The sequence below is a fragment of the Drosophila kikkawai genome, chromosome 3L (genome assembly GCF_030179895.1).
Source record: "Drosophila kikkawai strain 14028-0561.14 chromosome 3L, DkikHiC1v2, whole genome shotgun sequence".
Classification (NCBI taxonomy): domain Eukaryota; kingdom Metazoa; phylum Arthropoda; class Insecta; order Diptera; family Drosophilidae; genus Drosophila; species Drosophila kikkawai.
Window position 1 is genome coordinate 9,546,850 of NC_091730.1, and position 27,066 is coordinate 9,573,915.

A 27,066-nucleotide genomic window follows, 5' to 3' on the forward strand; every position below is an offset into this window, starting at 1 on the left:
TTCAGGGTGGACCAGGGGCCCCTCGAAAAAATCGTTAATGGGTTTTTGATTAATTGTGCAGACGGGGCCCGGACAATGGACATTGATTTGCATTTTCACAGATTTAATTAATAACCCAAGAATATGCCTATGGAGAGGGGTCAGGGCCGATGGTAACAAATCTATTTGTGTTGTTTATTTTTCATTTAATTTAAAATCAGTTTGAAGTATGGATTTCATAAATATCATAGTTGCATATTTTTGTTTATTTTAAGAGCATTTCCTGGCCGACTTTATTGAGCGTTTTTAGTACAGCAATAAAAATTATTTTAATTAATTTGATTAAGGTTTATTTTTTCATATGTTTTCATAAAATACTTTTGTCCCTCCACCGTTATGTTTGCTATTTGTTTATTAAACAATTGCTTGGCGGGAAAAAAGCAAATATCTGCAGGGATTACATTATTAAAACGCATACTCTCAACATATATATAAAATTATAAAAACAAAAGAGTTGGGCAAACATTGGCCGACGGCAAAGTGAACAAAAGTGATGTCCGCCATTGGATTGACAATAAATTTAATGTTTTCTCGGGGCTTTTTAATTGCCTGGGCAAACGGCACTTATCAAATATGAATATAGGTTGCCTCTCGAACATTAAATATTCATTTGGGAGTAGAGGGACTTTATTAAATGGAAATAGTTGAGGGAAAACCGAGAATCTTTTAGCTCAATGTCATCCCCGTGATTTATGATTGCATAAAGGAATAATCCCAACTGTCTCAGATGTGAACATAAAAGTCGATCAACGAATTTCCCTCGCTGTTATCGCCAAAGCGAGCAAAAACTTTACCATTTTCCGTATTTTAATTGACGCGCATCATGTCAGCGGAACAAAAACCTGGCAATACAACACGGAAACTGGTGATGGGTAGGAGGTGGGTGATGCTAAATCCGTTTCGCTGACAGGGTGCCCTGCTATATAGTTTCACAGTTAGCAAAATCATCGATAGATGACGCGCTTTGGCGTTGGCGGATGCTTGGACTTGATAGATTGGCACAACGGGAAAAGCGGGAAAATTGCAACAAAAAAGCCGATGGCAGGGGACAAGTTGATGGGTCGAGACCCGTTATTTTGCAGTTGCCATCGCAAAATGCAGCTGACAGCAACCCCGCCGACATGAGCACGACGACAACCGTTGGCGGGGAGTAAAAAAAATATTAAATCTACTTCAAAGTTTCGACTATATCACACCCACTAAAATTATAACTAGTTGTGGGTATATTTTAAAAATTAATTGGCACTCTTCTAACTGAAATAAACATTAACAAATTAAAAAAAATAATTGAATAAAATGTTGCATCTTATCTTTGGTTCCTTTTTAAGACTTAAAGCATTGATTTTAAATTAAATAAATTAATATAAATTTTTTAATACATTTTATTAAGCTTTAGATCGGATAATATTAATTGTTGTAAGACTTAATAGGACCGTTTAATAATTAATTTCCACGTTTTATAATATATTCCCTTACCATTCAACTTTTGTATTTCTCCCAAATGTTTATGTGTTTTTAAAAGATTTAATATTAAAATAATAATTCGGCACCCCAACATAAGTATATTTCTAATTACTTTAATAATTTATAGTTTGAAAATATAATTTCAAACATTTTAAATGAAAATATGAACCCCTCTTTTGCCATATATTTTCACATAGAATTAAAACCCATTGAAATTAATTTTCTGCACGAATGCAGTATACCCTTATAAGCCGCAAGTGTTGGGTGCAATAAGAAGAAAAACCCCCGGCCGGATGCTCGTTGGCTGAGGAAATGAGAAACTCATTCATTTGGCAGCGGCGGTGATGGCGACCCACCTACGCACACACAGTCACCTTCGAAAAATCGTTGACATGTGAAATTTTAATTAAAACAAAAATGAAAATAATGCAGGGAAAAGAAACAAAAACGGCAGAAGCACTAGCAGTAGCAGCAACAGCTCTTGTATAAAGTGCAGTAACAATAACGAGAATGCCAAACGAAAATGTCAAAAATATCAACAGCATAAACACACGTCACCAAACAAGGGGAGGGGTAAATCTGGTGGGTGGTGGAATTACACTGAAAATAATACATTTGGAAAGATTTTCAAGTTTTTAAATATTTATTAGAACAAAAAGGAAAGTGAAATGCAGAAAGGAGTGTGTATGAATAACTAAATAATAATAAATTATATTTATAAATTGTAGATTAAATAATAACAACTAAAACTCGTAGTTTATATTATAGTTTATTTAATATTACCAATAACTTGTTAATAAATTTGCAATATAATTTTTTTTGTTTAATATTTTAATGATGTGACTTTAGAGGAAAATTACTTTGTCAAGTATGACTCTCATTCCTTAATCTTAAAACATATTTCGAAAACCCCTTCATAAAAATTGTTATAATTTTTCTTGTAGTGTAAGTGTGTGTGTGGCACAAAGCTTTTAAGTGCTGTCAGCACGGAAAAGAGCCAAAGTTGGCAACAGCAAAATGGCTGCCTGCTAACATCTTCAGTGACTGCAAACTGCAGCTCATTAGCACCTCGTGGGCTCACACAGATACGAGGAGGAGGAGGAGAAGAAGGAGGAGGATTAGTACAAGGACTATGAGTAGGAGTAAGAGGAGCTCGAGCGGTAGAGACCACCATCACTGGGACACGAACTTGGCACTTTTGGTCGCGGTTGACTTTCCACCGATGGCTGCACTGCCTCCAGGCTTCACCTTCAGCCCGGTATTCGGCTCTCTGCATCCTGGTCCTGCATCCTGGTCCTACTTTGGCCCGACTGCCGCAAAACTCTTTGCACATTGGAGCGGAAATTTTGTTGCAATGAAGTTTAGCGCTGAGTGCATGTTGCACTTGAGTAAAATTAATGTAATTGCTCTTTGAAATCAGGCTCGCTTTTTTGCCTTTTTTTACCCTCCAGCACCAGCATTTTGCACGTGCGGTGTGCTAGAAATTATGACAGAGGCTCATAATTAGATTTTCCATCTGCCAGAGCAGATTATAACTAATTTATTTATGAAGGTGTTTTTTTTTACAAAGGGAATTAGAAGGAGGTAGCAGTAGGTGTTGGTTTAGTAGGTGTTTTTTGTTGGGATTCATGAAAAAAATAGTTCATATTTAAAATATAATCAGAGAGGTGACAAAAAACCTCTTCCTATTTAATTTAAAAATCATTGAACTAACTTTCCACATAGCTTAACTTTTCCTCCATTTTCCTCTTATTTTTCCCAGCCAACTGCAGTAATATTTGTTTTTCTTTCAGCTCTATAAACTTTCCTCTCAGTTTTGCAAAAGAAAATAGTTGATATAGCATACAGTTTATCTATTTTGATGTATAAATTCTTAATATCTCACTTGATTTTCAATGGCGAAATTAGGCCATAAAAGTTTTGAGCGAACTAACACCGCATTGCGACCGAGGCTGACCCGTCCAATTGGACCACTTAGAAGTTGCTGTTCTGTCACAAATGTCCGTAATAAAAGTTTTCGTTTCTGGCAAGTATTTTTTTCTTTCGTATTTTTCCTATCCTTTAACTTGGCTTGCCTGATGACCATAAACTTGTAACACTTTGGTAACAGAGCCACCCACCACTGATATTTCCGAGTGATTAAGTCGTTCAAAAAAACACAGAGAAAGAGATATGATGGAAAAAGAGGGCAATATTTTTTATTGATATCCACAGTGTCTTTGTCTGTGTGTGTGTGTGTGTTTGTGCAACCAATTTGGTTGGTGAGGGCGAAACAACAAAAGTGTTGAAACTGCCCCCAAAAAGCCAAAGAGTCAACACGGTCCCATGGGTAAATTTAATAGTACAACGGGGTGTACGAGCTCTAAAGTGCCGCAAGCATTTGTTTTACTTGGTATCTTTTTTATGATTTTTCCTACGTCTTTTTAGATTTTTGTTGTATTTTTTTTTTTGGGGAAAAGTTCCCTGGCTTAGATGAAGTTTTTCGGTACTTTTCAGACGGTTGAGACAGGGAGAGGTTGCCGGCTTTTGGGGTTTGTCGGCAAACTAGTAAATCTAATTTCTAACCACACACATAGACACATATACAGGCAGCAGCCATGTAACTGCAGCCGACATCCTTGGGAGGTCCTTGTCTGGAGCAAGTTCGTCAGCGTTCGTCAACTGCAGCAGAAGCAGCAGCAGCAGCAGGTCCCCGCCGGTTGTTGGCATTTTTCGAGCTTAGCTTACCGACTTAGCCAACTTGTAGCTGTTGGCCTGTTAAGTACTTCGGTTATCGCCCACACATGTTTGTGGCCTGTTTTCCAGCGGAGCTCTACACATATGTATATATTTTACTTGTTGCCAACTACTAGAAACAAACTGCCAAAGCCAAAAACCAGAGAAGCCAAAGCCAAAAGCCAAAGGAAAAGCCGAAGGCAATTGCAACAGCAACTGCAATTGCAACTTCTACTTCAACTGCAACTGCAGGCTGCTCTGCCATGCTCTTTACAACTTTGTCGAGACTCTCAAGTGGCAACATCTATGCTCTGCTCTGAATAAAGTCGTAGGAAAATATATAAAAAATACAGCCAACATGTGTGTGTGTACATAAGTGATAGACACTTTGAGCGGCTTTCAGGTAGAGGAAAAGGATGAAATAAATGTGTTTGCAAAGGTGCAATCTCCTTTGGCCATATGAATGGAGTGATTTCGATCGTCTGTTGAGTGAACATATTTTAAGCAATTACTTTACTTGAAGTGGGAGTTTTTAATGGGAATTAAAATGGGTTATTTATGGGGTTTATTACTATTAAATTATAAATGAAAACTGTGATGCTAAGTTTAGCAAAGAATATTTTTAAAAAAGTTATCTAAAAGTCTATGAAATGTATGAAATTTAGGCATATCAGCTAAATTTAATACTAATTATTGGAAAAAAGTTACCTAAAGAAATTATATAAAATCAAAGATTGCAAAAAGCTTATTAGAAACATTTATATTAAATTTAATAAAAATAAAGAAACAGTTTTTATATTCAAAAACATTGAATAAAAATGAATTTAAGGAAAACTTTATAGTAAATATTTTTAATAAAAACATAGAATAAGAAAAAATTAAACCAGGAAATTTATTAAAATAAATAACTGCAAACTAACAATGAGTGTTATGGCTTATGACTTTGAATATGGCTTTATAATACAAATTATCTAACAATTAATATGTAAAATATTAAAAAATTAACACGACAAGCTTCTTGACTTCATTTAATAATAAATAATTAGTATAATATTATTTAAAAATGTTTAAATACATAAAATACTTCTAAATAACTCTTAAAGGTTTAATTATTTTATTTTCTTTTTGGTAACAAGACTTTTGCAATTAGTATATATTAAAGTATAAAAAAAATATAAAATAGAAAACCTCTTGATTTAATTTTTAGATATTTTGCTAACCCACTTGCCTTGCCAGGACATCTTTAGATGCGCATCCTTGCCTGCCATTGAAATGCATCTGTCGCTCGTTTGTTCTGCTGCTTGCAATCACAGCCCCCAAAAGACACCCACAGCAGCATGGGTATTTGGGTGTGTGTGCTAGTTGTGTGTTGGCATATGTGAATGCGAAACAAAAATGTGTGTGTCTGTGATGTGCAGTGTGCACTATGCACTAGTAGTAGTGGGGGAAACGGAAGTTAGCAGGCAAAGCGGCGGAAATGTAAAATCAATGTTGTTGCTGTCGCCGTAGAACTGTAGCTGGCAGTTCTTCAGTTGGATAGGGTTCTACACAGAAAGAAAAGACATAGATACACTTAAGAATATATATAATACATGGGTTTATCACTAGGAAAGACAAGCTAAAGGTAGTAGCCAGAAAATATTGTCTTGAAAAATATAGAAAAATATTTTATTTTAAAATCTAAAGTTCAGTGTAGTACAGCTCCTGTTTTGTATAGTTATCTTCTGTATTTTTGCCTTCAACATGGCGAATTGTTGAGGCATTGTTGTCACTGTTCAGCTGTGCATTTTGTTGGGATTGTTATGGCTGTTTATGCCGCCTTTGTTGTTGCTCTTATTATTATTATTATTATTATTGTGCATTTGCGCTTGAAGCGAATTATGTGTATGAAAAATGCATAAAAAGTTTTTGCTCCTTTGCCCAGCGAAATGTGCAAACAAAATAAACAATCCGAAAAACAAACTCCTGCAGACACACACTCAGACACACACTCGCACACACATATGGGCATGCAATTATGTCAGATTTACAAATACTCACATGCTTGCTTAGACACAACCAAAACGTCCTTCATCCCACCGCCAGTGTCTTTCCCTTTTGGCATTTGCATATGTAAATATATTTTAAAGTAAATCTTTCCTCTGCTCTTCATCCTACCCCCTCCCTTGTTTTTCAGCTGAATTATTTTTTATCTTCGCTTCGGTTTTTGTTTTGTTGCGGAATATTTGTTTAATGTGCCGCTTCTGTTATTGTTATGCCTGAGCATTCATTTTTGCTCTTTTTTTGTTACCAATTTTGTTGAAGGGTATTTAACGGGGAAGTTGGGTATATTTAAAGATATCTTGGATTTTTTTATAAGAAAATAATAATGAAGGTTTGGAACGTCAGAAAGTAGATTAAATAAATTTGTATATAAAATATTTATGGGGTTCTCTTGTGGAAATGATTCAAATTCAAATTGTAATATTTAAAGAAGAAGCCTGTTTTTTTTTAAAGTTAAATTTAATTATTGAAAGAATTGTAATAGAAAATATGCTAAAGAATTATAACTTTTACAATGCAAATCAATATTTATTGCAAATTTCAAATGTGAATAGTCTTAGTTTATGATTTTGTATGGTATTATATGGTATTGTGAGCTTAGAACAACCACAGTAAATTATTATTCGAATTTTTTAAGTCAAGTGTTTTATTTACATGAAATTTCTAAATAGTTTTGAGGCATTTCTTTAGTAGAATTTGTAAACTAACCAAGCCTAACGATCAAATATACCTTCTATATATTATATTCTTTTAAAAACCTGTTGCTTAAAGTATAAATATTATAACAAAATTTACTTTCACCTACAAAAACATCCATTTAAACCTTAAACCAAGATAATAATCATAACAAAAAAGCACTCCAAGAAGCATCTTCAAGTCGAGCAACTAATCTAAGCCACACTTTGGCATTCTGCGGCTCTTATTGTTATTGTTCATTATGTTTTGGTCCTTTGTTGTAACATGTTTTGCTTATTCGCCGCTACCCCTGTAGCCACCCCTCCTACTCCCCAACTGAGCTCTTTCCGGCATCTGTGCATCTGTGGGCCTGATGCCCCATCTTTTTTATGCCTCTTTGGGGAGATTTTTACATTGAGGTGTGTTGATTTTGTTTTAATGCTAAAACAAATTTCTTTTTTTTTCCCTTTACCGCCGCCCTTTTTTTCCGGGCTTAATGCCACAAGCCGATTTTCGCGGTTGTTTCTGGCATTTGTTGGGGTTTTCTTGCCGTTCTGCGTATTATTTTTAATTACAAAATTTCGACTAAAGAAAGGGGGTTCCTGAATAATTTAACACTTGCTTCTTGCTGTGTATCGTTGTTCTTTTTTTAGATAATTTTCTTGGGTTCCCAGAATCAGGGAATTAACTTTTTAATCAAGGTGTGTGTTGTCGCTATAAACTAACATTTCCATTTCCCCTTTTTAGTTGAAAACAAAACTTTTAGCCCAGTTGTTTTTAGTTTGGGCTTTTGTCGCCTTATCGCCCCGTAAAACCTAAAAGTTTTATGTTCCTACAACTTTCGGCCACGCGGTGTATGAGTAATTTTTTTTTTGTTTTTTGTTTGATTATCATATTTCTCACTCAACCCGTATACCTTTCTCGGCCTCGGCAAAGAAAAACAGGAAAAGCCAAACAAAAGGCCTAAACATACTTTCACCTTTCCGTTGGCAAAAAGGTTGACAATGTTCTTGGCTTTTTTCTGCACTCAAGTTCAAGTTTCCCGGGACAAGAGCAAGAGCAAGAACAGAAATATGCATAGCAACGAACATTAGTTTCAATTTGTGTGTGGCCATTAGAAAAAAGTGTGTGCTGGTGTGTGTATTTCCTAGGTCTCACTGGCTTACCTTGTGAGCACTCACTCACCTGGCCTCCCTGTATTCTCTCAGTGTGTGTGTTTGTGCGTTGCTAGAGCTTGTCGCCTCTGGTAAGTATGCAACACTTTTACTTTTTGCCTTCGCCTCTCCCCCCGGGGGCCGTGTGAAAACATGAAACGAACAAAAGCTGCTTAAAAACACCAAACCATAACAATGTAAAGTGTTGTAGGGGGTACTGTCGAAAAATATTTTACACCTTTTGCGCTGGAGCGCACAATCTATGGGTTGCCTTTGAGGGATGCTCACCTTATCTGGGGCTGCCCGAAAAATATATACATATATATACACCCAAAGCCAAAGCCGAGCAACAAGGTAAACATTTTGCGGTAATTAAGAAAAATTACCTTGCCCAGCAGCTCAGACAAAAAAAAAACAGCCGAACCAAAAAACCAAAAAAGAAAAACAAGAAAAGCACAACAACAGCAGAGCCCATAAAGTAGTCCCCACACCGAAAGACAGACAGACGGACAGACAAAGTTGGCCAGAACGGAAAGACAGTTGCGAGGAGCTTCGCTACGGCTGTGGGAAACCCTCGTTCAGTTTTCCCCAATGCCGGCGCCCTCTCCCCGCCGCCTGTGTCTTTCACCATTTTCTAGTGGCTGCGACTTTTTGGTGTTAACTTTAAATTAGCAGCAAAGTGGAAAGTGTTGTCGGTTGGCTTTTAAAATGTTTTGCGGTGTATTTTATTTATCACGGAGTAGATCTGGTGTGGCAATTGCCAGCCAGCAGCAGCACCAGCACCGCTGTCCACCTTGTCTCGCCTGTCATTTGTCTGTCTTGGCCATGTTATAAAATAATGTGTAAATGTCCCTTGCCTTTTTTCTGTTTTTTGTTTTTTTCTGTTTATTCCGCCACTTTTCTTTTTTGTTTTTTTCGCCGGGGTTCCTTTTTTTGTGTTTAATTTACTTAATGTGCTGCCCGGGTCCTTTTATGATGCCTTCTTGGGGACTATTTTTCCGGCTTTTCTTTTTTTTCCTTTGTTGTCCCTGCTTGGGCTCATTTACCTTGAGAGTTGAGAGTGTCCTCCATCTTATCATTAATGTGTGTGCTCACTTCCTTAATTAGTGACGGAGACTGGCCCAAAAAAAGTATTGGGGAAAGGCAATAAAATACAAAAGTTGCCCAGGAATATACATAACTTCTAAAAAATATGAATATATAAAACAAAAGGTGCAGAGATATGCTAATTTATGCAATTGATAAATATTTAATGGTATTTCAAGGGCCTCGTCTCATGGGTAAAATTGCTGGAATATGAAAATTTGTACTTAGATTATAAAGTTTTTAATGGCCAATTAAACGTTTTGAGGGCTTTGACCATTAATGAAAACTTTGGAAAAACAGTTTTAATAAACAGTTTATAAGGTTTTTGATTTTTGTTCTTTTAGAAGTTGATTATTAAATCGTTTTATTTGTGTAGAATTTGTATATCAAAACAATATTAATATTGTAATTAATGTAATCTCTTTAATTTTCTAATTTTATTCTCACTTATTATTATTCAACCCATAATCTTCAAATCTTCTTACCTTTCGAGAGGCAATTATAGCTAAAGGCGCTCTAATTCCTTCCTCCGAAAAGCCGCTCAAGGTCTTCTTCTAAAATTCGCCACTAAATCGCTATTACCCTGAATTGCTGGCAAATTGAATTAATTAGGATTTTACACATTCCGCTTGAGAGTTCAACATTTTTGACTTCCAAATTTGGTTTTCGGTTTCGCTCTTTCGCAACATTGTCATCCAAGGAAATTTAATTAAGGAAAGCGCAACTAAGCGAACCATTTACTGCTGCCGGGTCAAAAACGTATACGTAATTTCATTAACAATTATGACCCGGGCGTTGCGCATCTTCCATCATAACCCTTGGTGGGTATGGTGGTAAGATTGGATTGATGTGTGCCACTTGACATGCTCAGAAGTTGAGGCAGAAGCCAGGCGTGGCATCGTAAAAAAAGATTCAGGGCGCTTCCTCTTTCAGGGTGGTGACTGTCTGTGGCAGCTCCTTCGCTGTTGTGCTAATAAAATCAAAACTGATTACCACATCATCTTCAACGAGCAGAGCAGAGAGCAGGGCCTGAGAACACAGCGTAACGCTTGGAATCGAAGCATGCATATCATATTACTCATACGCCACGTTATACAATTTACTTACATCGTCAACGAGCAGAACATTGACAGCGAACCAAGACGAGGCGAGATGAGACGCGAGACGAGACGGTAGTTGTGGCCCAGATGAAGACAAATAGATGGCACAGAGGCAAAGGCACTGAGAGAAAAAATGAGGATATTAGAATATATTTGAAGCCAAAGATAGTTGATAGAAATTACGTTTAAAAGCTACAGTTTCTTAAAGTTTAGTTTACCATAACTAAAGATTTGATGTAGGTTTTAACTTGTATTTTTTCCAAGTGTACTTGGGCATATGTGTGTCTGTGTGTGTGTGCAGGATGTGCGTGCCTGGATGAGTGCGCAAAAATGGCAACGGCAAAGAGCAAAAGCCAAGAGCCAAAAGCAAAAACAATTAATTGAGTGGGTGGCAAGCGACACCAGAGCCACCAGAGATGCTACAAGGGAGCAATGCTATGCTACAGCAGCGGCAGCCAAGTGCAGCGAAAGATAAATCGTTTTGCAATAGCGCTATAATTTAATCAAATTTGTCACTTTTGCAATTGAGCAACTCCCGCGCGCGGAGATCCAGCAAGCGAACGAAGACAACTCCACTTGCTCCTCTGCCCTCCTGTTGGAATTTATGAATGGAATTTTGCAGGCGCAGCCATAGACAAAAGGAACCCCCAACATCTACCCAGTACACCTGCCCCCGCGCTCAGGTAACTCAATCTTTGCGTCACGGGTGGCAAGTGCGTGCCCGGGCATCGCGTTCGCACTTTGTAAATTCAATTTGAAATGCGCTTGATGCGCACAAAGGCAGGTACAAGCCCACCTTGTGCACCTTATGCTCACGGATGGTAGTACTAACCCTCCCCCCTCTGTTGATGCCCTACAAGTGCCGTTGAACGGTGATGGCCAAACAAATGCCAGTGCCAAGCTAAGCGGTTTGTCAGCGCAAATGGGGGTCGCGTTAAAAAGGGGGTAGGGAGTGTAAACGTCATTGATGACGACCCCTAGCCCTTCTCCGACTCCCACCGATTAGGTGAATCGATTAACCGTTCTTGTAATTGAATACAAGCGCACATCAGCACCGCACGCACTTTTTTCAGTGCAGTTTACGCAATTTGTTGTTGCCATTACCCCGTGGAATGGTCGCTAAAGCTGCCAACAAATTCTCAGTTACGCGCTCACGTTCACCGGGGCCACTCACACAAATGCGAAAGCAAACACGGCCACCAAACGCACACACATACCAAACACACACACACATACAGACACAATCAGCTCGAGCACCTTTCACAGAATGCACGAACCAATTTCAACAAATCTAGAAACCCCCTTCGGTACACTGCGAAAATCCTTAAGGATGCTCTGAAGTGTCTGAAAGGGAGACTGGGAATAATTAATTTTAGGGTGGAATATAAATTAAATATTTATGGAAATATTTTAATATAAATATATAAAAGCCAATAAATAAGCCATCAAATAAATAATTATAAAATAAGTAAAGAAAACCTTTGAATTTATGGTAAACTATCAAAATTTATTCCAAGCACTTCCTAGTTTAAGTTTTTTTTAGTGATATTTCCCCTTGTTATATATTAAATACTTTACAAAAATATTTTAAAATTACCCTTGACAACTCACCTTAAAATTTGTTCCAAGGCACTTATAGTTTTTTAAGGATATCTTTCCTTAATATAGATTATACAATAAATATTCTTTAGAAATATTTTGAAATGACACTTGACAAAACATTGTAAAAAAGGCTTTCCAAACTCCATCTACTTCCCTAAATCAAGGTTAAGCTTATAAAAAAGTTACTTAAATTACCAAAAAAAGTTGAATTTATATTCACTTATATTAAATCAAAGAATCTAATAAACTTAAAATATTTTCCCACAAAGTTATTCAAAGTTACTCTCCATCTCGAGTTTGCAAAACATTTTTCTTGGTGTAACCTGCCACTGCAATGTTAAACATTTTATCAACGCTGAAAAAAAGGAAACGGGAGAGAGAAGAGCAAAAAACTCGTTCGAATTTTTAAACAAAAATCCAAAAACGTTGGCCATAAACGGAACAGGTAACCAAACCAGGCATCCAACCCACGGCATGCGGGAAAACGGCAAGCTGAGGGGCAAAGTGAAAACGGGGAAATGTGAATGAAAGAAGGAGGAGGTGCGTGGGATGACGCTTTTCGAGGGGGTTTTGTGAATGTTATTTTTCAAACATCAAATGTTCTGGCAACGTTGACGTCAACACGGGGTCCAAGGCAAAAGTGACGCTACTTTCAGCTGTTTGTGCTTCCTTCCTTCCTCCCGTCCAAACGGTTCCCAATTGGCTGCATTTCCCAGGTCAGCCATCTGCCCCTCCCCCGCCGACAGTCCCACCTTCTACTCTTTTCCCTGGTTTTTCCCAGAGCCCAATCCCCATAGTTGCCACTGGCGTTTCACCTCTGAGCGCTCGGCCATTTATTGCAATATCAAAAATGCTTGCCTTCTGCCGTTGAAAATGATTGAAAAATATTCGTATTCGCTCTTTAAAGTTTGCCCAGGGATTTTTGTTTGATTTTTTTGTATAACTGTGTGTGCTTAGTTTTTTAGTAAACATTTCTGTTTGCGTTTATATATTGCAGGTGATCCTACAAGGAATAATGCTCAGGCTTTTGCTGGTCCATATAATAACGATATGTGTGCTACTAACTAATGTTAAGTCTGGTGTGCCTATTGGTAAGTGAGACTTATTTATAAATATATTTTAATTTGTTTTTTTTATTAATAAATAATTCATTTTAAAGAGATTTTTTATTCAATCATTTTCGGCTTTACTTTTACATTATAACTTTTAATTTATTTATCTAAATCAAGGAACCGGCGGACCATCAATTATATTGGAGAGCAAAGATGCTTTATTAACCTGCGTAGTGTCTGATAATTCCTCAAACAACACAGTAATATGGAAGAAGGGTGACGAGATCCTCACCGCCGGCACAGTGCGGGTTACCAAGGATCATCGTGTGCGAATTCTTCATGATGAAAGTGGGTTGTATTAATGAATTAGAATTTTAAACCACATTTTAAATAAATTATTTTGAATATTTATACAGATCCCAAGGGTAAAAATCTGGAGACGGGTGGTGAGGTTTGGGTTCTTTTGATTAAAACCCTCAAGCCCAGTGATTCGGGGGCGTATATATGCGAGCTTAACTCAGATCCTGTTCTGCGCAGTATACACATACTAACTGGTGAGTAAAAATGAAAAAAATTTAAGAAGAAATTTATAATAAAAGGTTTAATTAAATATAAACCAACAAAAGTAATCTTAAATACCTAAAATATATTTTTAAATGAATTAAAATGAAAAAAATAGTAATTTAAGTTCAATATTTTAATAGTATTCTTTTGTATATATTTATTATAGTCTTTATACTTTCACAATTGCTAAAATTTAAAGCCAGACTTAAAACTTTCTTCCAACTTTTCCCTCAATTTTTTCTCTCTCTGTTCGAATGACAATTAATTTCCTGCCTTAACCCTCTCACCTCACACAGTCAAGGAGCTGCACTCATCAACGGGTGGTCCCAACAACTCCACGGACACCTCGACCGCGGAGTCGAGTGATGTGTTCCTGCTGCCACCGCCGCTGGACGCGCAGGACAATCGCAGCTTCTGGCGGCCGAGTCAGGTGCCGCCCCTGATCACCCATGACTTCACGGAATGCTGCGAGCGGGCCAATGTGTCCGCCCAGTGCATGGGCTTTTGCAACGTGCACAACATCCTGGACGGCACCACTGGCGTTGATCCGGAGGCCTGCGAAAGGGACTTTCCCGGCATTGTACGCTGCATGGCCGATGGCCGCAACCATGTGCCCTGCTGCGTGGAAAAGCAGATTCCGGATTTGTGCCAGGACATGTGCCGCGGCGAGTATACCCCGTTCACGGACAAGCTGAAGACGCGCGTCTCCTGTGTCCAGCACACGCTCAGCGGTCTGCAGTGCATCCTGAAGGGTGTGCAGCTCATACCCAGCTCACCCACCTTTCTCACCATCGAGAATGTAAGCGAGACGAGCGTGAGCGTGGGCTGGACGGCGCCGGAGAAGCTGCCGGAAAGGGTCTCTGGCTACACCATCAACGTGACTAAGCTGCATAGTTTCGACGAGGATGAGCTGAGTGGCGAAATCATTCACCGAACAGCCGCCGATACAGCGGAGTCTGTTGAGCTTCACAATGTTTCCGCGAATCAGACCCAGTTGGTCCTGAGTAACCTAACACCGCTGGCCATGTATGCCGTGATAGTTACGGCCACCAATGAGTTTGGCACGAGTTTGCCCAGCGAAAGGCTGAGATTCTTTACGCATACCAGTGCCTCGGCGGCGGAGTCGCGAGCGGGAACTACGGACAAGCAGGCGATGCCTCAACTTCCGGATACGCGGCAGTGCTGCGAGGATAATGGCATGACCCACAGGATGTGTCTGGATAAGATGTGTGATCCACAGAAGACCGATCAGGCCACGTTGCCCGACTTTATGGTGTGTGCTCCATGGTCGAATATTACCTTCAATTGTTTGGCCAACAATATCGATCATACGCCCTGTTGCCGGGCTAGGGGAATACCCTCGGCCTGCTTCCCACTGTGTGCTGGCAAGTTGCAGTCGTTGGACTTTAGTTTGTTCAAGTAAGTTAAAGGGAAGGGGATAAAATCTAGGAGCAATACGGGAATTAAATTCAAGGCTATACTTAACATTTTTTATACAAAAGTAATCATGAGTTCGCTTAGAATATAATTCTATAAAATCCTGAATCCCCATTACCTTTTTGCTTTACCCAACAATCCTTATAATAAAGCTTCCCTCAGTCCAGGACTTAAATTAGAATCAATAATTATCGATGCTTAGGAGCAGCTCCTAGTTACCCTGTTAATCACTTCCCCAGGCGCATCCTTATCGCTCGTCCTTGTCCAGGAAATCCATAGGCCGTTAAGCCCTAATATCAAACCCGTGGCCATATCAACCGCACTCTGTGCACCCCCCCCCCCCCAAAAAAAAGCACACACAATACTACTTGCTAATGACTCCGCAGGATGGGTTTTTATGCCGAATGCCAATTACCAAAGCCTCCCTTTTTCTCTTTTTTGTCTTCCTTTTTGTAGATGCCTGCGCTTCATGCCCGAGTACAACAGCTGTCTGTTCCAGGGATATGGGGTACTGGCCGATCCGCCGTCTAAGCTACGGACGGTGGCCAAGACGGACAGCTTCGTGATTCTGGACTGGAACAAGCCGAAGCGTCTGGCGGACACCGTCAGCACATATCACGTCAAATTTCGACGTTTGGGCGTTGGCGATGACTATCTGAGCGTGGAGAAGGTATTACACGGGGAGAAAATGGGATGATCAAGGAAGTAAAGGGAGCTTAAATATCAAGGATGAAGTTAACTGGAGAAATTATATATTTATTAGTATTTTTAAAATAAAGTTTTATTATTAATATGAATATTTAAAGGTTTTTACGAAAGATATAGTTTAAAATTTACGACGTTTTCGACATAGAAAAATTATAAAATAATTGTAAATTTAAAGGTTTATTTAGTACCAAGAATTATCTATGAATTATGAAATATTTTAAAGTAAATTAAACGCATTTAAAATTATTTGTACACATCTTTAGAAAGCTTTTATCATAAATTTAATACTTAAATTCTGTAAATAATTCCTGAGAACTCCCACTGTTAACCAACTAAATCCTAGATGCTTAGGCTCCTCATAGTTTTCCCCTCAGTGGAGTAAGCTCCTCCGCCAAGTGACCACTACTCTCCCCCTTCCCAATTGTTTGGCTAATTCATTAAGCTTTGCAGCGCCAGCCACCGCTGATTCTCGAGGGTCTCGAGGCGGACATCTACTACGAGTTCTACGTGGTCTCGTTGAATGCGTATGGAAAGAGCGAGGCTTCCCCGCGTCTGATCACCCGCACCCTGCCAGCGGAACCGGTCCAGCCAATGGCCTCCAGATATAACATGACGACCTGCTGTCAGGCCTCCGGACTGCTGCCCCAATGCGCGCCGCTCTGCTCCTACAACATCCGCCTGTCCGATATCGAGCGGTTGGGTCCAGCCTGTCGAGCCCAAATGCGTGAGTAACAGCTGGAGATGGGGATTCTGGGGACTGGAGACTGGGGTAGATTTTAGGAGCTTCCCCCTTGATACACAGTCGTCCATGGAAAACACTAATTAGCGGCAGGATAGAGACAGCCATTGTCCTGCGGACTTTTGTTAATTTAATGAGCCCATTTTGCATTTTTCGTTCCGTCTGGCAAATGCAATTTCGAATATTAAGTGAGTGAGGCCTTCGCCTGCTCATTCAAGCATAATGAATTTTCGTACTTATGCAAATCAATTTTTAGTTAATTAGTAGCAAACAATCCCCTGAAAACAGTAGCCTAGCCGGGGATGTTTGATGTTGGCTAAATGCATGAGAATTTACCAAAATGTTTTCATCACCCCAAAAACCCTGTCCGTCCGTTGCCAGGAAAGCTCTCTGTGTCAGTCAGTGTTTGTTCCCGGCTTATGTAATTTGGGAGGCAGGAGCCACTGTGTAACGTTGTTTGGCAAAGCGTTAGTCAGAATAAACAAAGGGCTTCTCAAATGATACCAGAGTGTACTCCCAGTTTCGGAATATAGACATATTTAATGCCAAATGGTTATTATGCAGCAATATGGGGTAATTATCATATCAAATTGATAAGTTACTATACAGGGAAGAAGCTTTTAATGTTGATTACTGTTAGCTTTAACCTTTAACTATTTATATTCAAGATTTGTTACCAAAAAATATGTTTATATCGAATTTTTCCTAAATTAACTTCTATAAATTCTTCAAGAAATAAAACCCACATCATAATCTTTGCAATCAAAACAAATTCTCATGCGAAAATTCCAAGAAACCTGACAAACATAAATCTTTAAATAGAAAAAAAATATTCATTTATTTCAAGCTTAAGTTCTGATTTCATAGAAATTTTACATTAACTTGATTTTATGTTCCATCGAAAACACTTAGCACCGAAAAAATGCTCAAGTCATTCTTCTAAAAAAACATGGAATTGAATGCCAACGATGACTTTACAGGAAATCTGGCCCCAATTTACCCGTCACCTAGTCAATGATAGGAAATCTTTTGGTTAATTTCCTGTAAATTGCTGCCATATTGTCGACTCACGACGAATCCTTTAAATTATCATCTCAACTCGAGTGGCAACGGGCCAAAATTGATGAGTTCATGTCACAAATTGCTCCATAACAGAGCACAATGAGCCGTATCTGGGGTGCACACAGGAGGGGCATTTGGGGAGTTCGAGTTTATGCAAATTTTCACCACAATATTAACCATTCCCATCTGTCCATCTCCGCTCTAATCCGCAGCCATCCTGGCCAGATGTGCTGCCGGGGGACGTGATCACAGTCCATGCTGCAGTCGCCGCGGCGTCATTAACGCCTGCATGCCCCTCTGTCGTGGCGTCATGCCGCTCGCCCTGACCACCAAATCGGCGACGGGAGCAGCAACGGGAGCAACATCATCATCGGCAACAGCTGCGGCAACGCCATCCTCATCATTGTCCTCGTCGTCGTCGTCATCGTCGAGCAATGTGCCCGATTGTTTATCATATGCCGGCAACATTCTGCAGTGTTTCGAAGAAGGTGAGTAGTTACCATGGCAGCCGCTGGTTTCTGTCCATCCCATCCTGTCCTGGCCTTTGTCTCACTCCATCAGCGCAGTGCTGTGGTTGTGCCCGGCCAAAGCAGTGACTGCCAGTGAATGAAAATCAGCTCATTACAATTTTTGACGAAGATAAATCCATTCAATTCGCTCTTAATTAGGCGAGTAGCATTAGTTTCAGGGGAAATACAACGAGAATAGGAAGGATGTTTTCGAAATTACCATTGTCCATATATCCTTTAGGAATTTTAGTTTTAATAAATGCTTAAAATTTCAATAAAGGCACTTTGTTTTCTATAAAAATTTTAAATATATTAATCTATCATAGATTTATGTAACAAAATTTATCAAAATACGCCCTTAAATGCTTCTAAAAATTTCATTAATTTTTATCTAAAATAATGCATAAAATTCTCCATAATTTACTAAGTCAAATTCCAATTTAAATACTGACAAAAACTCTCTATAAAACTTTTTTAATATTCTTTTAAATACTTTTTAAAATGCTTAATAGAATATTCAATTCAGAAATTTAGCGCTATCTTATTTCCAAGTCAATTTCTGCATTCAGTAATTAATTAAAAACATTATTTTAATCAGGTTTTAATTAAGTTTTCATTTCAATAATTATTATTTAAACTTTTCATCTAAATAGGCTTTGCTTTTCTCAAATTTCAATTCAATTAATTAAAGTGTAAAAAGCTTCTGCTTTTGAGATGATCCTTCATCGTAAATCATTCACCATAAATCAGTTTTGCAGCCGTCACTAGAGGTCACAGTCACTGGAGGCCGACACCGAGGCCAGATAGTTGCATCACTGGTCACACCCTGTGGTGCATCCATCTGTGTGTGTCTTTGCCAATGGGCTGACGTTGCTGTTGCCGTTTCAGTTGCCGTTGGCTTTGGTTTTGGCCGGGCTTGTGTTTGCAGCTAATTCTGTTTGTTTAATTGCGTGTCTGTGCACGTCGAGTATACGCACTGTTGCACGCCATTGTGCGCTAAATTATTTGGTCAATGCTTTGGGCCAACCAACCACACAGCCCGAGCAGACAAAACCAATATTGGCCAATTAAAGTTGCATTATAAAACAAAACAAAGCAGTGCGGTGTATGGCGAACTATATTCCGTTTATTCCGTTTACTCCTCCATTGAACAGGCACCCAGAATATCCCAGGGCCACCGGAAGATGTGCATGCGACATTTGTGAACCAGAGCAGCATCAGCTTGGTCTGGACTCAACCGGATGCGGATGGTGGCAGTGGTGGTGCTGGCAACAACGGCAGCAGTTCAGTTGCATCGCCAGGTGACATGATAACCGGCGATGAACTGGCAGCCGGTGCCGTGGATCCTACAAATGGGAATCCGGCCGTCGCTGGAAGGGATGTGCCTTCGGTGGATGCCACAAGTGGAGCGACAACTGGAACGGAGGATATTGAATTCATCGTACAATATGGCAAAGTCAATAACATGACCATGTACGAGACAGTTGCCAAATTGGAAAATGTGAGTATATATCGGGGTATGGACAATGCCAGCGACTCTATCTGCGCAGAACTTTTGCACAGCGAAACTAAACTTGCTCCCTCCTCATTTTCCCCCATTTTCTCCTTCACCTGTAAGTTGGCAGGCAAAAGTTTTTTTTTTCTTTTTTTTTTTCTGCTGGACGGGCTCAGGGCTCAAACTCGAACTCAGATTCAGATTCAGAGTCAGATTCACACACACAATGGGGCACTTCATTTGCATTGGGGACTGCGGGCGGTCGCCTTATTACGATTTGCCTTTTGGGCCAAAATGCTGACATTATATATATTCGAGTGCCAATGGAATTGAAAAGAGCTTACAAATTGCCTTGTCTGAGTCCGCCAGAGACCAGGGGGGCGGCGGATTCAGGGGAGCCAGGAGCCAGGAGCCAGGAGCCAAACAGCCCAACAGCAGTCAGGACAATAACCATTTCAACAACTTTCCGACGGGGGAGAACTTAAATTGGTAGCACAGTTAATGAAGAAGTTCGGGGACAGGAAATTGCTTTCATAACAACCAGTCATATTAGCAGATATTGTGGTCGTTACCGCCTGGCGTATGAGTAACCTCAGAGGCGGGGCTAATTGTTCAACTTCTTTATCTGGGTTGAGCATCAGTCATAGAGGAAATTGTAGTAATTGCTGAGGAAATATATAGAAAGGAGAGAACATTTGTTATTGCAGAGTATAAAATATAATTTAAGTATTTTTACATTCCTAAAATAATGATAAGCAATTATAAACTTAACTGAAAGTTTATAAATAATTTCTGATATATAAATTCAAGAGTTTCAGGACTTTCTAAAAACTAAAATTCATATATAAAATAATTTTTAGTTCACAATCTAAAGAGTTGGCCATAAAAGCCCTGTTGATTCCATAAAAGTTTACCCATAAAAATTACTTTTCAACTTCCTTTTTTTCTTCCATTTTTCAACTATATCCTGATATTTATTTTTTTATTTCCATCAATTCTTATATACACATCGGTGTAAAGTCTATTATGATTATAAACTTTTTATTTATTTAAATTAATTTCTGCCAAACAATTCATAGAAGCTTTTTGCAACAAAAAAAAAAAAAAACTCCAAACACACATGGCGTATGAGTAATGTTTGCAGTTAAGCCAATTATTCAATTATTTATTTAAATCCTTTGCCAACGGCTAAATCTCACTAAATGCATATATCGATGGCCCATTGTTTATATAGCGAATGAAATCAATTGAAATTCCCGCTGACGCCATCACAACGAATTTCAAGTGCAAAACCGGCATATATACAGCTTAAATATATATATATTTTAGATATACTCTCGAACGCCTGGCGAATATTTTTTGGTTTACCCAACTCTAATCCAATTCAGTGTTATAATCTTTGAACTCTGTCCAAAACATCGACCAGGTTTAGATATATATATAGCGGGTATATAGCGAGCTAAAGTTTTTGACGCCTTTTCAGCGGGCTCAGTTGAGGGGGAATGTGTACGAGAGGGGGGACTTATAGACGCCATATGCATTGGCAACGGCCAAAACGTGACTATAAACTGGTAAAAATTGCAGGCGGTCCAAAAAAAAAAGGAGAGAGAAAAAAATGGCAAAAAAAAAGACGAATAAAGAGTAACCAAAACCAAACAACGGGCCAAAGTTGGCTCAGGCTTTGCCATTGGCATTGTTGTAATTGCATTTGTTGTTGTTGTTGTAATTGTTGTTGTTATTGTTTGCATTTTGTTGTTGCATTTGTTGTTGTTGTTGCTATTGTTGTAGTTATTGGCTGTTGTTGTCACACATCAACGCGCTTTGCTGGCAGCTGGGCCTGTTTGCATTTGTTGCTGCTCTCACCAATGCTGCTGCTGCTGCTGCTGCTGCTATTGCTGGTGTTGCAGCATCAGCCATGGCCATCAGCAGAGTTATTGGCCTCGAAAAACTTGCAAATGCTAAAAAATACAGCAATAGCAACAACCAGCCAAAGCCTGGCCCAAAGTTTTGTCGCGTGTTGATGCGCACAGAAATGTATTTAAAGTGGGGTTGGTGTTGCTGCGTTGCTGCTTTGTGTTGCGATGCTGCTGCTGGTATTGCAGTTGCTTCTGCTACTATTGCTGTTGCTCTAGCTGGCGGACATTGCAACCTGTCGTCGACGACCTGCCAATGATGCTACGCCAGCAGCAGAGTCTATAGGAGCTGAGCACGTGAGGTGTGGGTTTAGGCTTTGGTATTAGATATTTAAGGGTTTTACTAAGAAGTTATAGATTAAAATAAATATTAGTTATAAAATTAAGTATTTCCTAAAGAAGTTTGAATATATAAGAGCTCAAATTTAAACAGCAAAGTCATCTTTATTTACAAGTAAAAATGTATAAATTTAAACCCAATATCTTTTTTTTTTTGCCCTCTTGTTTTGCTCTTAAAGATTCGTTGGCCATCCATTTGATTAAAAATATATGATTGATCATAAGCAGGGGGTATTTGGGAAGCACCGTTTCTATTGACAGCTCAAAGAAAAAAAAGAAGAATATACAAAAAAACCCCCCAGGCAATCGTGACAGTAACTTTCGTCACGTGAGCAACTCTGCGGCCGAGAGGCAATCGATATGGAAGATACTGTGTGGTGTCAGCTTTGCTTCCAGTTCTTTTTTTTGTTTTTTTTTTTCTTATATTCTGAGCTGTTTTTTGTTGATTGTGTTGTGGAAAATTCATTCGCCCTGTTGGCTTGAATTATTCTTTTTTGTTTTACCATTTTTGTAGCTGTTGTTGTAGTAGCAGGCTTGCTTTGGTCAGCAGCGTACGCAGCTGTTGCGGTTCATGTTGTTGGTGTTGCTGGTACTGCTGCTGCTGCAGTTGCTGCTGGCTGATGCTGTTGGCTTAACTTGGGGCTGGCTTCGGCTTGGCTTAAATGCTTTTCAGTTGGCGGTTTTTTGTGGTGCCCACGGTGTCAAATGGTTTAAACGCGCCTCGCGACCCCCTTTGAATGGGTTATTGTATCGCAGATATGTACGTATATATGTATATATATATATCTATAAGTTCGCTGCTATCGCTGCCTGCAATGCGTTGACTCAGTGTGACACTTTTATGGACAAACTTAATTGCTTTTGGACGTGTCAGAAATACAGACGGGGTGGAAATATCGCTGGCCCAAGACTAATGGCCCCATTGCTGGTCACGGTGGCTGCGGGAGAAGTTTGTACTTAAACTAGAAAAACGGTTTATATTAAAGGTAATTTTGCCAGCAGGCAAGGGAACCCTTCCTGATTGAATCAGTGCCAATAATTTGGCAATTTCTATTCGTCGCCATTGCACGGCCGGCGTTGTGTCACCAGCAGCAGCAGGAGGAGCATCGACAACAACGGGTCCCGCAAAAACATTATTCGACTCTACAGGATATTACATGCCATCAGGATGAGCAGCGGGTGGGGGAAAAGCGGATGGGGTGGCAAAAGCGGAAATAAAAGGTTTCCCCGCCACTGTCGCCCTGATTTCCAAATGATGTCTCTTTCTCTGTGTGTATATGTTGACTCTGGCCGAAAACAAACGTAACTTTTGTGATGATTTTTAGTGCCGCCGCGTTAGTTCGAGTTGACTTTTATTCTTTATCCCTATTTGTGTTTGTGTTTGGCAAACACACGGCCATAAAAAACTTTTTAATATAGCCGGGAAACACTGAAAAGTACAGAAGAAAAAAATGGCACAGGACCACTGACCACCACGATGCCAGAAATTAGACACATTAAATATTCTGATATAGCTGTGATGGAGCCAAAGGGGTTTCGGTTTGGGTTTTGGGCCTGGGCCACGGCGATTATGTGCTTTGTCACTGCAGTGGAGTCCGGGCCAAGACAACTGGCAAATGAGCAACCAGGGACCTAGTTTTATGGCCGGAGTGTGACTCTCGTTAAGGGGTAGCAGCTCGAGATACAGGAGAGGCACACCGAAAACTAAAAGGTTGAAAGGTTAAAAATGACTTATTAAGTTGGAGAAGTATCTATAAGATTTTTCAGATATTTATTGTTTTCAAGGGAATTAATATTTATAAAATAATATTGAATTTTGTATGTACATTTTAAAGGTGATCTTTAGTCCTTGAGACCATCCATGGTGCTACAGAAATCACAAGGGTTTATAAAACAAATTGACAAGTTTCCTAAATAAAGCTAAAAATGTTTCAATAATTAACAACAAAAATTTGCACTAAATTAGGACCTTAAAAAAATATAAAAGCTTCTTATAATTAATTCCCTAATAAACTTTGAATCATATAAGGTTTCCCTTATTTTTTATTTGATTATAACAATTATTATTATAACATTTTTGTTTCCAGTGCATTAGCTAAGTAGCCAAGGACATGGCGCTATGCATTTTGATCAGCTATTCGCTCAAGTAGTTGCTGGGGACTCACCTCTATTTCACTGGGGGTGGTGGTGGTGGTGCCACCCCATTAATTATTCAGTTAGGACCCGCTCGTCATGCCAATTGTGGCACATTTAAGTTGCGGTTAATGTAATTACGAAAAGGGGACCGAAAAAGCAAAGCCAATGTGACACACGAAATGCTCAACTAAGAGTCCTTTCGCTGCTATTAGTATTGCCTGCCCTTTTTTTTTATTTTGCTTTTTTTTTGGGACCGAGTCCCTCCCTGTCGAGAGCATAATAAATCGTTTTTCCCTCTTTGCCTTGACAATCTATTCGGGCTTTGAATTTAATGCGTTTTAGATAAGTTTCTAATGGAAGGAAATTAGTATTGAGCCGGGCAATTTATTCTCTCTCGGGACGCTGGTCACTAAATTATAGTTAGTTTTATCGGACTGCCAGTACCTGTGTCAAATGGAAGCCTCTATCTGCAAATTAACCCCTGCTCAGTCTCTGGTTAGGATGGCTTCTGGGTTAAAATGGGTCCAGTGCTCGTCATCATCATATTTGACACAAGTTGTCACGACCACACGACCGGGGCAATGGGTAAGTTGCCCCCCCCCCCCCGAAAATTGAGATTTACGACTTACGACCCGGGCCAGAAAATCATAGAAAAAAATAGAGAGAAATACCTCTAACCATAAGCGAGATGGGGGCTCCATACATATTTAGAGATGTTGGCCAAACTGGCTCCACCAACAGATGTCCAACATCGCTCTGACATTGACTTACATACTCAAAAGTGACTCGTTACGTCGGAAAATCGGGGTAGTAAGGGGGCCAAGGGGAGGCGTGGCACTCACATCAAATAATTTCAGCACTAAGTAGCTGAAATAACAAACGCTGATGATGCCAAGAGCTGATGCTGCTAATGCCACTGAGAAAAAAAAACAAAACAAGTTAATGCCAGAACTAAAGCTGGCTTTAAAAAACAAACAAAGCGCTCGGCCATAAAGCGAAATAAATTACTTAACGCGCCGCATTTTTTCGCACTGGCCACGCAGCCAAAAATGCAATTAAAGGCCAAAAACCGCACCGAGACTGCGACATCTGCAGGAGATTAAAAAACGACACAGAGAGAGCCAAAATAACACAGCAGCAACATCGGCCCGGCAGCAACATCAGCGCAGCAGCAACATCAGGCAGCAGAGTGCGATTCAGTGTGTAAATGATTGAGTTGGGTTTTGAGATTGTAGGGTGTGCTGCGGTAAAAGCATTAGGACATTTTTTAAAATTTACATAATTACAAAGAACTACAAAATATTTGCCTAAAGAAACGATATTTTGAAAGGGCATTATTTAGGAATTTTCTTTAAGCCTTTAACACTTAATTTTAAATTTTAAAAAATGTTTTCTATGTTTCTTTAAAAACCAAAACACCCCAAAAATTAAAATCCGCATAGCGCATTTATCTGCCCCCGAAGCCGTAACACCAACAGATTACGTTAACGATTTTTAATGTGGATTTGCACCATGCGGGGCTGTGGATTTTGGATTTCAGAATGTGGAGAGTCAGAGAGATGTGGTGTTTTGTTGGGGGCCACCATCCCTTGCCCATCGTCCTTCGCTCTTCGTGGCAAAAGTCCATGCATAGACTAGCAGAGTGTCCGAGATATAGCTGTCAATTTCGAGGATGGCTTTTGAAACAAAATAACGTCATCGTGGCTGGGGAACTAGGAACTAGAAACTACACAGGGAGAGGGAGAGACAGACAGACCCGCAGATGAGCTCCGATGAGTTGAATGACTGCGACAATGGCATCCTACGAATGACTCTGATGATGCAGCCAGTTGGCTGATTGGGTAAAATGAAGAACATAGAGAGGGTAACGCAGGGAAACGCAAGGGGAACACAGGGTGCGGTGTCATTTGGTGGGCTAAATACCGCAAATTGCGCTGCATGGCAGCAATTACAAAAAGTACTAATCATGGCGACATGTCTTTCAGCGAAATCAAGCCAAGCCACAGCCAACAGCAGACTTCAGCAGAACGCAGACTGGTCTCCGGGAATGTTGTCAAAATTTTTTAATTCTTTTTAAAGGGTATTTTCGAAATGGAGAGTATAGGGATTTTGGGGATAACAAAAAAATATAATAAATATTGTAATAATTTTTGACTGAAATCTTAAAAATTGAGAAGGGTTCCTTCTTCGAGAAACCAAAATTTGTATGAAAATCGATCATAAAGACAATTTATTTCCATTCAGAAAGCTTTTCTTTGGGCAATAACTGGCTTTTTGGCCATAGTATGCTTTCAAAAAGACCTAAAATATTAAACATTTTTTTAAATAAATATTTATCAATATTTTATACGAAAATTTTCTGAGTGCAGACTAAGAATATAGTACCTTGCAAATGTCTAATAACAGGACTATTGTTATTCTTTCTTCTTAAACATTTGCAAAATAATTCAAATTACATTTTCCGTTATATGAAAGGGTATCCCCAAAGTCTACCCTCCAACGTTATTGTTTTGATTTCACTCTATTCATAGCAATTTTCGCACATTTTTTTCTCGTTCTCGTTAACGTCTCGCTTGCCATTCGCCATTCGTCATTCGGATGCAATTATACACTTAGGAATTGACCACCAATGAGACGAGTATCGATTTGACGAATATGGATGCGAATGCCTTGTACCGCATTACGGTTGTGACGCGGGGCAAATTTGGCACATCGCTGCCGGCATCGATGCTGCTGCTCAACACCACGGACCAACACCGGAGCAGCGAAGGTGAGTTGGCTAACTAACTCCACTCCACATCATTCCCCCACTCCAAAATGAGTTGATTTAATTGTTGTGTGGTCTCTTTGTGTGTGCGTGTGTGTGTGTGTGCAGCGGGAGGAGAGGGCGTGACCTGGGGCGCACCATCGCCACCACATTCACTGACGGTGGTGGCACACAGTGCCACCTGGATGCAGCTCACCTGGCAGCCGCCTGAGTATGCCCATCCGCATGAGAGGATTACCTACAGGTGAGGAGTCTTTTAATAAAAAATAAATTTGTTTATAAATAATTTATAGAATTAGCAATTAAAGGAAAGCTCCAAGAAACCATATACAAAATGTATATTATTATTTTTCTAAAAGCATTCTGATAAATGCTGAAAATTAGAAAGATTTTTCCATATTTAATACTATGTAACTTTCTATCTAAATTAGTAAAATTCACAAAGTTCCATTTCTTCAGTAAAAAAT

General features: G+C 39.4%; 1 protein-coding gene and 1 long non-coding RNA gene across 2 annotated transcripts in view; one reads left to right on the forward strand and one right to left on the reverse strand.

The window, feature by feature from the left end:
- The window catches only part of LOC108072777 (Ig-like and fibronectin type-III domain-containing protein 2), an 80,060-nt gene that overhangs the window by 48,443 nt on the left and 4,551 nt on the right, over positions 1-27,066 (forward strand). Inside the window, exons 3-12 of the mRNA XM_017164058.3 lie at positions 12,876-12,969; positions 13,108-13,278; positions 13,347-13,484; positions 13,791-14,913; positions 15,388-15,601; positions 16,090-16,363; positions 17,653-17,928; positions 19,104-19,450; positions 26,449-26,602; positions 26,708-26,843. Coding sequence (XP_017019547.1) covers positions 12,894-12,969; positions 13,108-13,278; positions 13,347-13,484; positions 13,791-14,913; positions 15,388-15,601; positions 16,090-16,363; positions 17,653-17,928; positions 19,104-19,450; positions 26,449-26,602; positions 26,708-26,843 — 2,909 coding nt within the window. The 5' untranslated portion in view covers positions 12,876-12,893. The remainder of the gene's footprint in view (positions 1-12,875; positions 12,970-13,107; positions 13,279-13,346; positions 13,485-13,790; positions 14,914-15,387; positions 15,602-16,089; positions 16,364-17,652; positions 17,929-19,103; positions 19,451-26,448; positions 26,603-26,707; positions 26,844-27,066) is intronic.
- LOC138928310 (uncharacterized) lies at positions 19,743-24,001 on the reverse strand. Its single transcript, XR_011444814.1, has 2 exons — positions 23,862-24,001; positions 19,743-20,109 (listed from the first exon to the last, which is right to left on the reverse strand). It is a non-coding gene; the product is annotated as an uncharacterized lncRNA (long non-coding RNA).